Source organism: Cinclus cinclus, chromosome 6 (genome assembly GCF_963662255.1).
Source record: "Cinclus cinclus chromosome 6, bCinCin1.1, whole genome shotgun sequence".
In the NCBI taxonomy this organism is placed as follows: Eukaryota; Metazoa; Chordata; class Aves; order Passeriformes; family Cinclidae; genus Cinclus; species Cinclus cinclus.
This window is the reverse complement of record NC_085051.1, coordinates 26,203,163-26,215,771: the sequence shown is the minus strand read 5'-3', so window position 1 is coordinate 26,215,771 and position 12,609 is coordinate 26,203,163. Positions and strand designations below refer to the sequence as shown.

The 12,609-nt window shown below is 39.6% G+C and overlaps 1 protein-coding gene across 1 annotated transcript in view; it reads left to right on the top strand.

Moving 5' to 3' along the window:
- The first annotated feature begins 8,136 nt into the window (after positions 1–8,136).
- SPTBN5 (spectrin beta, non-erythrocytic 5) overlaps positions 8,137–12,609 on the top strand; it is an 86,864-nt gene continuing 82,391 nt past the window's right edge. The window contains exons 1-4 of the mRNA XM_062495790.1: positions 8,137–8,247; positions 10,783–10,950; positions 11,443–11,562; positions 12,079–12,236. Of these exons, the coding sequence (XP_062351774.1) occupies positions 8,137–8,247; positions 10,783–10,950; positions 11,443–11,562; positions 12,079–12,236 (557 nt within the window). The remainder of the gene's footprint in view (positions 8,248–10,782; positions 10,951–11,442; positions 11,563–12,078; positions 12,237–12,609) is intronic.

Here is a 12,609-nt window from a genome sequence, read left to right as displayed (position 1 = left end):
TTAAAAAAACTCCCACGAATCTCCAGCACCTCTCTGTAATTAGCATATTATAGCTGAATGTAATTTTGGAGCTTCCTGGTGTCTAAATATGGAAGTTTTGTAAAGTTCAGGCGTGGAACATAAATCTAAAACTTCCTGTGTGGATTAAAAGTTTAAAACTTTATCTGAGAGGTGGTACTTTTAACTTCTGGGGGGGGGTACTAACCTTGAAAAGTAAGCATAGATTGAGTAGCAGCTTAGCAAAAAGCACTTTGATGTGCTTGTCCCAAAAAATCCAAAGACATCTTCCACACCGTGCTGCCTACTACTTGGGAATAACCAATGGTATCAATAGAACATACATTGTAACACTGTGCTGAATTTAATTACTCTGGCCCCTCTCTTTCTTCTCTATGCACACATCTTACTTGGGGCGTTTCCAATGATAAATGTGTACCATCAGGATGCTACAATTGAGCCATTGCTCCTACTGTGATCAAGTTTCTGCTGCTGGGGAGTTCCTATGTAGCAGTGTTGGCAAACCAGGCTGCTTGGCTCCTGGTGCCATATGTCACATGAAAGCAAGTGTTTCACATGCAAACAACATGTGGGTTCCTGGAGGCTCCATAGCTCTTGAACTGCAGCAACTTGCTGGAACTGCTCCTTGTAAAAACAGAAAATAATCTGAAGACGGTGAGATTTTAGTAGTGTTTGGAGGTGGGAGGGGTTGCTCTTTGGGGTTTTATTTTTAATAGAATGTTGTTTTACATGCTTCGCATACAAGACATTTCAGGCTTTGAAAAATTTTTAGCACACTTCAGCAGTTGTTCTCTCTAATCCACAATTTGTATTTGAATAAGAAAAGCAGAGAAGTGTCCATGCTACCAGTTTGTGAGTTTTGCAGTAATTGCTGCTTCTAACATTTTGCACTCTTAAACTGTGAAATGTTTCTGTTTTAATTCCAGTGGCAGTACTAACCTTGAAAAATGAGAGTACTGGTGTGCCACTTAGTTTCTCCAACTCTTATTTGCTCCCATGTCTGGTGCATTTGTAAGGCCTTTGGAGCCGACACTGCTCTGGGTTTCTCTGATCTTGCCATGCTGCAAATACTGGGAGTGCAGAGGACCTTTTGAAAGCTTGGCCCTTGGGTATGCCTGCCTGAGTTGGGTAGGAAAACACAGGAGAAAAAGCTGGCTGCCTTGCCCTGCTTGTGAACAAATGGACCTGCTGAAAGTGCCTTCCTTCACACAGGGATCACAACAATGAGCTGGAAATAAATACCAAATAAAAACCTGTTGTGATCAAAACACAGTCAGGAAGATGAGGTGGTTTTCATCAGTATGTTCAGAAGTCCTGAATCTGTGTAGCTTTTCTGACCTGAGGGAAAAATATGGATGAAAACCATGATTTTGAGGCAGACTCCTCTCCCTTTTCCCGTTGGAGGACTTCATGCTAGCACGGATTTGTGCCTGGTGATAGACTGTGGACTCAGTTTCTGGTCCCGTGAATACTGGAAGCTCAGTAACGCCACGTCTAAGTTGTTCTCCATCTGTTCTTTTGTCTGAGATGGAGCTTGTCCATGTTCTTTCCAAAGTCTTGCTAGCTCAGTAACCTATATTTAACTTCAGTCTGGAGCTCTGAAGATTTCATTGTAGTGAAAGTAGCTCGTGAATGGTATCTCTTACCAGATGCTGTATTTCAGATATACTGTAAGATTTCTGTGTTCACCATTTTTCAGTTTTTTTAAACAAGGAACTACTGAAACATGCTACTCATGCTTAGTGATTCTCTTTTCAGATTATTCTGTGATTTATTTTTTTTCTCAAAATGCATTATTTTGTGTCTAGTTTGGAAGTAAGAAATTAACAAACAATGTAAGTATAACCAGTAAGCTCAGGCCTTGGCAATTTTTGCCTACATAATTGCCATTTTTTTCATGTTGTATTACCATGTCTTAGCTCTCATCTGCTACAATTCACACCTTTAAGGTTAACTGTTTATACGCTTTTTTTAAATGTTTATACAGTGGTTTTGCTAATCACCTCAGCCATTCCATGTGACTGGACACCAGAAGGAAACTGCGATGGCTGGGCTGGTTTGTGGTCAGAAATCTGCTGGTCAGGGCAGTGGGGGACCAAAACCATGGTGTGCACTGTCCCCGGGGATAGGTGCTATGCCTTGGCACTAAGGGTGCTGGGAGCCACTTCCATATGTGAATCCCACCGTTTTGTTTTATCAATAAATGGAGCTAAATGCTTTATCAGTTCGATATACAAACAAGCCCCTAAAATACAGCTGTGAATAAGAAGTTTCACTCTCATGCAACAGTCTTCATTAGTAGCAATGAAAAAAAAAAATGGAAATATCTGAATTAAATGATAAAAATACACTAGTTAGATATGGCATTGCCCACATGGTGATTCTAAGGCAGTTTCAGTTTGATGTTCAAGATATTAAGGCTATTCTGTCACTTGAAACCTTTTATCTATGTTTGTATGAAATGGAAAGAGACTGAAAGTCCTTTGCTCCATGTGTTCATCTCAAAAAGCCTTTGAAGCTCTTATGTTAACTATTTGAGGTTCAGAAACAGAAGGGAAACTTCAAGATAATATAAACAGCTCCAAGGAAAAAATATCTTTAACTCATGACTAAACAAGCAAACATATATTTTGTGTTTCAAAAAGATGACTGAACTTCTTCATGCCAGGAAAAATAAATCCATCTGATTTTGCTTTAAGCGGTCCTCTCTTTCAAATGCAATGAGGGGCTCCAGTTCCTTTGGATGATGTAATTCGACTGTTCTGCTTGAGTTCTGCTCCCTGTTGATGTCATGTCGCTGCTAGCCAACTATTCATAGAGAAAAGCAACTTCTAGTTTAGACTAGAGCATGAGAAGGCTGAGGTTTATAAGAACCCAGCATCCCAGGATGCCGGGTTAGATCCTCCCAGGCAGAGCTCAGCTTTAAGAGAAGCTCCATCCACCTTGGGGCCCCCCTGCCTGCAGGTGGGTGGCACCCCGGGGTGGCTGGTGGCAGCGGTGCTGGCACAGCAGGTATGTAGGGGCCAGGGAATGAGGGAAAGGGGGGTGTCTGGGGGTGGTGTGCTGAGGTCCTTCAGGGGAAGAGACTGAGAGAAATATGTGGTTATTTTTGGACAAAAGTTCAGCTGAGAGGCCTGTGAGAGCAGGGAATCTGTGCAACCTGAGCTGGAGGTTGCCTCTCCTCAGCTGTTTTTGACTAACTCCTCCCAACTTTTCTGCAGCTCTAGTATTCTGTTCCCAAATGAGTGAACAACTTCTTGCAATAACTTTCTGTCTGTTTCCCTCCAGTGTTGTCATTATCAAAGGTATAGTTCCCCTGTGCTGCAATGAGGTCTGAGGTTATGTCTAATGTGTGGTTAAATGTGCTTAGGAAGCATTCTGGGGTAATGGTTCAGCTCACCTGAGTCCACACTACGTTGATGGAACTGAACATCAGCTGTCTGCTGGAGCTGGGAGGGTGGCAGAGGGAAAGGGCCAGCTGTGGGACCCAGATGCTGGCCCCAGGCAGCAGGATAACTTCTGTGCTTGCTTGGCACACAGAGCTACAAGACTGTAGCCCCAGGAGAGGGATGCCTTTATACCCCATGGAGTCAATGTCCAGATGTTTGGAGACTCTTACATGTGGAAGTAACATGGCTGGAGACACAGTGGGGGATAAAGGGCTGAGCTGTCGTGCACGTGTTTACATTTAACATGCTTATTTTCTTTGAGATTTGGGGAGCCCTCTTTCTTCTACCTTCAGAGAGGTGTGCATGCACAGCTTACGTAATGGAGGGTGATGGACTGTGCCAAACCTTTCACCTGAGCCACATGAATAGACTCGCCCCCACAAGAGCTGGCATGTGTGTGGTCACATGTCTTCAAAATTGGAGCAGGCTTTACCCCGTGGCAGTGGAAAACCTCATGGTGATCAGCCCTAGCTTGAGATCAGGGGTGGAACTGGTAGCAGCAAACTGGGCATCTGCAACCCTGTGACTGTCTCTTCTATGCTTCTTATGCCAGGGGAATTAAACATTTCTTCCCATCTTAGAGAGGAGCTGGGAATTCCCATGCATGTTATGAGACATGACAATGATGACATATAGGAAAAAGAATTCAAATAGATAAAAATAAGTGTCATGTTCTTTGATTTGTGGTGTTGCCAGGAGCAGAGGAGCAGTGGGGGACGGGCTGGGAACTCTGGAGTTTTGGAGCTGCAAGACATGCTGCTTGTGCATGAGGTTTCTTTGATCTCCATAGGCTCCATCTTCCTCTTAAGCAGAACAAGGCTGTGGGCAGATAAGAAAGGGTGGTAAGAAATCCTAACACATCTTACTGATGGCTATTTTGTAGAAATACATCAGGCAGCAGGGTCCTACCTGTTAGGAAACAAACAAACATATCTGCCATCATGGAAAACTGCTTCTGGCTGGAAACAAGGCAAGGGAAGGGTACTCTTTAAGCCATTCTTCCTGAGGTGGCTGGAAAGGCTTTCCTCCTTTGCAAAGGCAGCAAGAGAGGGCCCATAATTAGCCTAGATGGGTGATTTTTTTTTTCCTGATCCCTCCAGGAAACTGCATGCAAATATTGTTGTGCCCTTCCTCTTACTTTGGTAGTATATAAATAACTGAGGAAATAGCTTTATTTATCGCTGTCACATAAGTGTCCACCATTTAACTTTGAACTTTAAATAGATATTCAGGAGTTAGTGAAATTTTATCCCATATCTTTGATTACCTTGTATCATCATAAAAAGCAAAGACAGTGATTTGCACATTTAACCATATAGATAATAATTAACTTGCAATAGGGAGAAATGCCTGCATCCAGGACCAATTCACCCATGGTTCTCTGCCTTCTATTTGGAAGGAGCAAGGACATTTTCTCAACACACACAATCTAGCCAACCTGTGCCAGATTTAAACCAACAGCTTGCAGTATTAGCTGGCTAGTCCAGAACATGAGTCCAGGAATTTGGAGGGAATATTTGAGAAATATCTGTATTTATCTCAAATACAAATATTCAACTTATTTATTTTTAGCAGTTTTATGTGACATTATATATAATATTTCTCTAGTGTTCCTGGGAAGACACAGAATCTACTGATTTAGTTTTATCTGTCCTGAGTTTGGGTGTGTTCCTAATTTCTTCTTATGTTTCCTCCTGTCCCTTTTGGAGGCTAGTTAAACTACACTTGTTAAAAGGGACAACACTGCTATTCCCTTATCTCATCTCTGAGCTTGATATTTTTCCTCACAGCCTCTGATTTCAGATGCCTGCCCATTTTCTAGTACTGATTCCCAGCAGCAACTTTCTGATTCCTGGCAATGATGCCAGGTAAATATGTCCTGTGCACATGTGACCTTGTAAAGGCCAGAGAGGACTCACTGCTATCTATGTAAGTCACCAGAAATATTTTTCCTTTTGTTATTAATGAGAACCCCATGAATAGTAAACTTTGGAATCAGCTGGCACTGCCAGCTTGACTCCAGTTTGCCCTGCCAGCAGCAGATATCTGTGCACAAAAGCTTCCTCAAAGCAGTGCTGAGCAAATTCCTAACACTTCACAGTTTCACCTTCTCATTTTCTGTGTCCCAGTTTAACCACTTAGCTATCACTCTGATCTTTGTACTCTCTGCTGTGCTTTCATTTCCTGAGTCCATTGTCAGGTTCAATTTTCCAGGTAAGAATTTCTTCAGAAAGGCAGAACCTCCAGTTCAGTAGTGCAAGATGCTCTTCACCAAAGCATCAGAGCTATGTATGACTTTTCAACTGGTTTATAGCAATTTTGGTGATGTTCATATATTGGTTTTGAGCGTAAGAATTGGACAAGGCCTGTGACAACCTTTACTCACTGTGTTCTGTTTCTTTCAGATCAGATGGAAGGTTCATAGGTAGATCATAAATACTTGGTCTCTGTTCCTGATAGCAAAGGTCACTCTGCATTAAAGCAGTGAGGTGAATGTAGGAGTGGATCTAGTGGAACTCGTTCCTCAGAAGAACCAGCTGCTGAATGTTAGAAGGGACTTCCTCCAAAACTGGGTAAGTCCATTTTTTTCACCTTCTTTGATATTTTCTTTTCTTATAATGACTAGTTCTAGTTATAATGACTTTTCTCATTATCACTAGTTTTGTCTCCTAGCACTGCTTATGCATTCTGCAAATGGAGATAATCTGTTACAGATCTGTCTTTAGGTAACCATCTACCCAGACAGGGAGTATTTCTGACTTGATGAAACAGGTGAGCTGTTGTGTGAGGCAGTAGCTCAACAAATAAGCTTGCTTTGTACCTAAATTAAACCAGTTCCATCATTATTTGGAGTCACTGCAGTGTTTGGGTAGCAATCCTTAAAAGCAAAAGAAGCCTGCAGATGTTCTGAGGAGCATCTGGCAAACTCAGAATTGGCATTATGATGTGGGTTACCTATATGGGTTATTAAATGGGAGTGAATTAATGCCCCCTCTCCAGCAAGGAAAAGCAATTCTTTGAATATCTGCCCTTCAAATGGAGAAAGTAGGCAGTGCTGAACTAGCACACAAGATAAGAAAGTGTTGAGAGGATGTTCTCCAAAATTCTGTTTAAGAAGATTTTGCTAAATTCTTCCTTTCATTAGGCTTTCATCTACAGTCATGAATTTTTCCTCTGTCGTTGCTGAACCATCAGGCTTCAATGTTGTCCCTGATCTGAAGAAATCAAGCACTGAGTGTTAAGAAACATATGCCCAAAAAAGAAATAATAAAAAATGCAGTAAAAAAATCATTGATTCTGCACTTTCCACACCTTATAATATTGTAAAATGGCAATTATTTTTATACTAATCAGAGTATGGAAAACTATCATGCAAGGGATTTCCCATCTGAAGTGGCTGCTCTTGTTAGTTCCCTGTTCCTGCCTTCTTATGCTAGGATGGATAAAGTTTTCTTTCCCAGTATTTTATGTTTTATGAATTAAATGGGTACAAAGCCCATAACTTCAGAACTTCACCCTTGCAAAACAAACATGGAATTTTGGGAAGTAGGTCACACTGCTCCACATTCTTAATGTTTCTCAGATATTTTAGTTTTTCATTCTCTTCTCTCTTTGCAGTAGGTTGACAGCAGTAGACACCTCTCTCCTCTCCCATCACTACAACAGGTTTCTTGGATTCCCAGCCAGGCTCATTTCCAGGTAATATTTACAGTTATGGCAGTAGTTCAAGCAGATTATGTTTGGTCACTACAGGTGTCTGTAGCCATGAATCTCACACTGATTTTTCTCTTTTTTAAGTGATCCTCTTGCTTTCATAACAGCAAAGCCACTGCTGTTACAATTTACAATGTAAGTCAAGTGTCTTCAAAAGAGCTATTCAGTTGAGTTGAAATCCACTTTATTGTGTCACAGACTCTAAAGGAAAGATGCCTCCCTTCTAATCTTTCTGACTATTCAGCTTGGGTGCTGTGAGGAATTACAAGCCTTTTCACTGGTATGGATGAGGAAGACAAGAGTAGGGAAGAGGAATAATGCTTGTTGATACCCAGGCTAGGGGTTCACATGATTATGGACCTGTTATCCTTACTGTGATAGATAGGCAAAAACTGAACCCATGAGAGGAAAGAAACAGGTTGATTCCATTTCCTTTCTAAGCAGCTCTTTGATTTCTGTTGGAAATACTGTGGTCTGAAAGCCAAGGACAGCATCTCAACCAGTCCTCAGAAAACAAAACTTACTTTTTCTTTTTGGAAGTGATATGCAGATTCCTTCTTCTGGGAGTGTCCAAAATCAGCTCTCTGTGATGTGCTTTAAGCAGTTATTGATGGTTTTCAGATAGTGGTGGTCCTCATGGGGTCAAGGAGACTGGGTGGAGGCTGAGAACAAGAAAAAAAAGCTCCATAGATACATGTCACATTTTCATCCCGAAGCTAGAGATGTATTTTAAAAGGGTGAGATCAAGAAAGTTAAATATAAAGTTGGTGAAATTAAAGTGCAAAGTGCAAGCAAAAGGAAATTAAGGTATTACACTGGGTGTGGAATTGAATCTTGTACCTGTTGGTGCTGGGTTTCCTATATGCACTGGACATGTGACTGTTTTTTGTAGGTGGCCTGGAAGAGCTCTTCAGCATTCAGCAGCCTAGTGAGGTTTCTGACTTCTTAGGTGACCATGGGCACCGAATATGAAAAAGATCATATCAAAAAGCTGCAGGAGCAGCGTATGTCCATGCAAAAGAAAACCTTCACCAACTGGATGAACAACGTCTTCTCCAGGAATAATGTAGGTAGCTCCTTCAATCTGAAGATTTATTTTCAGGGTTTTGTCTTATTTTATCCACTTTATCCTTTTGTATGTTATTTTTAAGATATTTTTTTTCTAAATGCTGTCACATGCAAGCAAAGAAGGATTTGGCTAACTGGAGTGCTCCATCCTCTGTCTTTTACTTCATATTTGTCTCCTTTGTCCATGTTACCAGTCTTCTCTGAAATCAAGGTTCATTTTGTAGATACTTTAACCCCACCAATTGTGATGTCCATTGTACATTGGAGATCCTCTCAGAGGAAAATCCTTATTTGCTTTTTTTTTCCCTGTAAGTAAATTATCTACAGATGTCAGGATTTCCCTAAGCAATGCCCAACTCTTAATTGCCTAGCCAAAAGTTCTGACTTTGTGCTTTGCCTGATCAGTTCAGTTGAAGTTGCTGCTCAAAGGCTCTGAAAAAATAGCCTTAATTTTGAGAATTTCAGACATACTGCCATGCAAGTACAAACTAGTTTGTTTTCTGTAGTTCTCAGACTTCAAAAAAATCTTCAGAGCTAGTTTGCAGTCAATTTGTGTGTGCAAGGTAATGCCAGCATATTCCAGTCTTCAGACTTACTGCAGATAAAATTTCAGGCACAGATGGTGTAGCTGTGGCATAGAAAGGAATGACATAATCCAAAACAATTCCATTTAAATCTGTAGTAGATAGTAATGAAAATGGATGTTGAGGGTGCAAGCAGAACCAGGCCACTCAGTCCACTCTTAGCTCATCACTCTTTTTCAGATATGTTTTTTTTCAGTGTCACACTTTAAGTCTGTGATTTGTAGAAAGGCAGCTGCAGAGCACAACAAACTTTCAAATTTATTTTTCTTAACGGGAGTGAACAAGTGCAAAACACACACTTGTTTTGCCAACTGCAGAAAGTTAGGTTTTTATGGTGTAGGAGATTAGTTCTGTTTAGCTATAGACATATGCTTTCTCATTTTAAAAATGCCTTCAAGTTCAAAGATTAAAATGTCAGTCTGAAGTTCCTGCAATGTACTTGTTCACATATTATAAAAGCCTGTGAGAGCTTTCCAAACCATATACGGTAGAGACGGTGCAGAGCTTATCTGGGTCTTCCTGGCAGCATAGTCCGGAGTTCCAAGGCACACTTTGAGGTGATTGGATCATACTACAGGACAACACTGAAGTGTTTTCAATTATACTGCTGTCTGCTTCAAGTCTAGCATTAAGGATGCTATTGGATTGAATTTGTTAAGCAAAGAACGAGGCAACAAAACTATTAAAACAACAGCTGGGTGAGACAAGCAGATATATGGAGCCTGTGTTTTTAAAAATTCAATTGAACTATTCTGCAGTTATGGAAGTGTCACAGAGTATAACAGCTTTAATTTGTTTTATCATAGTACACCATAGGCAGAATTTTAACTTTTATTTAATATGCAAAAAATAAATAAAGTTGGCAACTAAACAGGGAGGATTTTTTTAATGGAGATAATCAGCAGAGCAAGTTGTAAATTCTTGTTCCACACACAGTACAGACTTAAAGACTCAGAGTTGTTTTTACACTTTCAATGTGCTTTATTTCTCTGGAGAAAAGACTTCTTAAGATGATTAGTAATTTAACTAGAAATTAGAAGATGCATGCCTGTTGTCTGTCCTTCTTCCCCTTAACGTGTAAATATGCCCTGGATTTAAAAAGATTCCTTCCTTCCTTCCTTCCTTCCTTCCTTCCTCTCTTTTTTTTTTTTTTTTTTTTTTAAGAAAAAAAAATTATTTACTGTAATTTCCAAATCACAGTAAATTTTTCCTAGGTGTGTGGTATGGTTTTAATGTCACTTCTAGATGGCAAGTGGCATAAGGCCAAAAGGAAACACCCAAAGCAAGTTCTTGTTAGGTCAGAGTACAGACTGTGTCATGTTGTATCACCTAAGCAATGGATGACCTCATTACTGGCAGCAATAAAACACATTTTTGTAAATGATCCTAACCTTTCATTTAGTGTGAGACTCTGGCTAAAAATACGGATACTTTGGGTGGTGGTGCAGGTCCAAACAGGATGTGACAAACTTTGTTGAGACTATGGAGTAAAATATGAGTCAATTAATGGGATTATCAGCTCGACATTTAAATGAAATGCACAGCTCAGAATAAAATTGTTCTGATAAAATAAAAGATTCACTTGAATTGAAATTAAGAATGTCAGCATTTCCAAAATGTTTGATTTTGAAAATGCTTGGTTTTTGTTTTGTTTTTTATTATTTTTCAAAATCTCCTGCTTTTGTCTTTTTTTTTTCTCCATTGTGGGTTTATATTTTTGTTTGGTTGTTGGGTTTTTTTAAACTTCAGGCTACTTTCATAAATTATGTAAGTCCTCCTGCAAATTCTTTTTTTCTGAATTAAGGCTCACTACTCTGTGCATATACACACTGTCATAGAGAAAACTCGGTGAAACATCAAGGAGGTGGTGTTTGTTTCATTTTAGAAGTAGATGGCTCTCTGTGCCAAATGTTAAGATGGAGTCTGTATTGTCTGGCTGGTCTTTACAGGTAAAGATTGAAATAGAAGATATTTACACAGATTTGAAAGATGGTATCTCTCTCATGAAACTACTGGAGCTGCTCTCTGGAGAAGCTTTGCCCAAACCAAGCCAGGGAAAGATGAGAGTGCATTTTCTAGAGAACAACAGCAAAGCCATCACATTTCTGAAATCCAAGGTAAATTAATATTGATATTAGAGATGGCAACAGTTTATGTATGTTATTAGTTAATTATAGCATCATATTCATTGTAGTTTCCCCCTCTGAGCACAATAATATATCCTCTGAAGACAGGCCAGGGATGTTACTAAAAGGAAAAAAACTCATCAATTTTTAATTTCTTTGTTATTTGAGTAATATGTTTTAGAAACGGCTAATATTCCTCTCCTTTGGAGGAAAGAAATGTGTTTTTTTCCTCTCCCTAACCACCAGTTTTCAAAAAATATATATTGGAACTTTAAATCTTTGAGACCACTATCCCTTTGCCAGGCTTTTGCTGAAATTCATCATGAGCTGATACAGGAGCATGTAGGTCTGTGGACCGATGAAAAGATGTAAACATTAAACCTCTGCTTAAGAAAATGGCCTGAACACCCTCTCCAATAACAGTTTGTTACACTGAGAGCTGGACATGAGAGCTTTTATGCTGAACAGACAGTGGTTTATTAGCAGGTACAAGTGAAAGTGATTGGTCCTGAGAATATCGTAGATGGTGACAGAACCTTAATCCTGGGCCTTATCTGGATCATCATACTTCGATTTCAGATTTCATCTATCAAACTGGATAAGGTAAATCTGTATCTTTGTCTTTTTGCTTGTGCAATTGAATCCTTCTTTTTCTCAAAGAGACCAAATGGTGACTTGGAGATAGAAAGAACATTTGTGTTCTTCATACCTTTGACTTCATGTCGAATTTCTCTGTCAGCAGTTCTCTCTAGATTTGAGTTCCATGATGCTGCTCTGCTCTTTCTCTGAAGAAGCACATGCTTTTTAAAATTATTTAATATGTACTGTAAGAACATGAAAAACAAGATTCTATAAAGATATTATGAAATCAAAGTCAATAATTTCTAACACTAAACCTGAATACATAATATTTTTTGTTTCTGGGATCTATTTCACAGCTAAGAAAGCAAATAAACTAAACTTTCCTTTCTGCCTGATTTCTACAAACCTTACAGAAGAGAAATGTTCAAAAACTTTCAGCACCTGCATTTCTAAGTTTACATTTACATTACCAAACTCTCTCATACTATTTTCATATATTGTTGACACCAATTTTTCTCCTCCCTGGTCTCTTCACAGGAAGAATTTGGAGGCAGAGCTGATGATCTATTTGCCAATGAAGCCTTATTACTCTGGTGTCAGCATAAAACTGCCAGCTATTCCAATGTGAGTGTGAAAGACTTCTCCAAAAGTTGGAGTGATGGGCTGGCCTTCAATGCGCTCATACATGCTCACAGGTACGATTTGATGGATCAGTTCAGGCAGAGTTGCTCATTGCTGTTTCTTGGTCTGACATGAATTGTTCCAGGGTCTGAATTACAAGGTTTTGTCAAGAAACTCTCAGATTCTCTCTGCCCTTTCTCACTGAAGACTCTTCTTTCTTAAATGGGTATTCTCTCTCTCCTTCTTAGAAGGAAGGACCAAAAGCTCCTGCTTAGAAGCTCCTTTAGTTGGGTATAATATTGAATTTCCAGGGAAGTATCACATATCTGAACAAAAATATCTGCCCATTTGGTCTTAGCCCCTCAGTCATGTTCCCATTGCTCTTTTTCTAAAATTTTTCTTTCAGGCAGTGGCTTTATTGTACAAACTTTGGAGCATGTATATCTT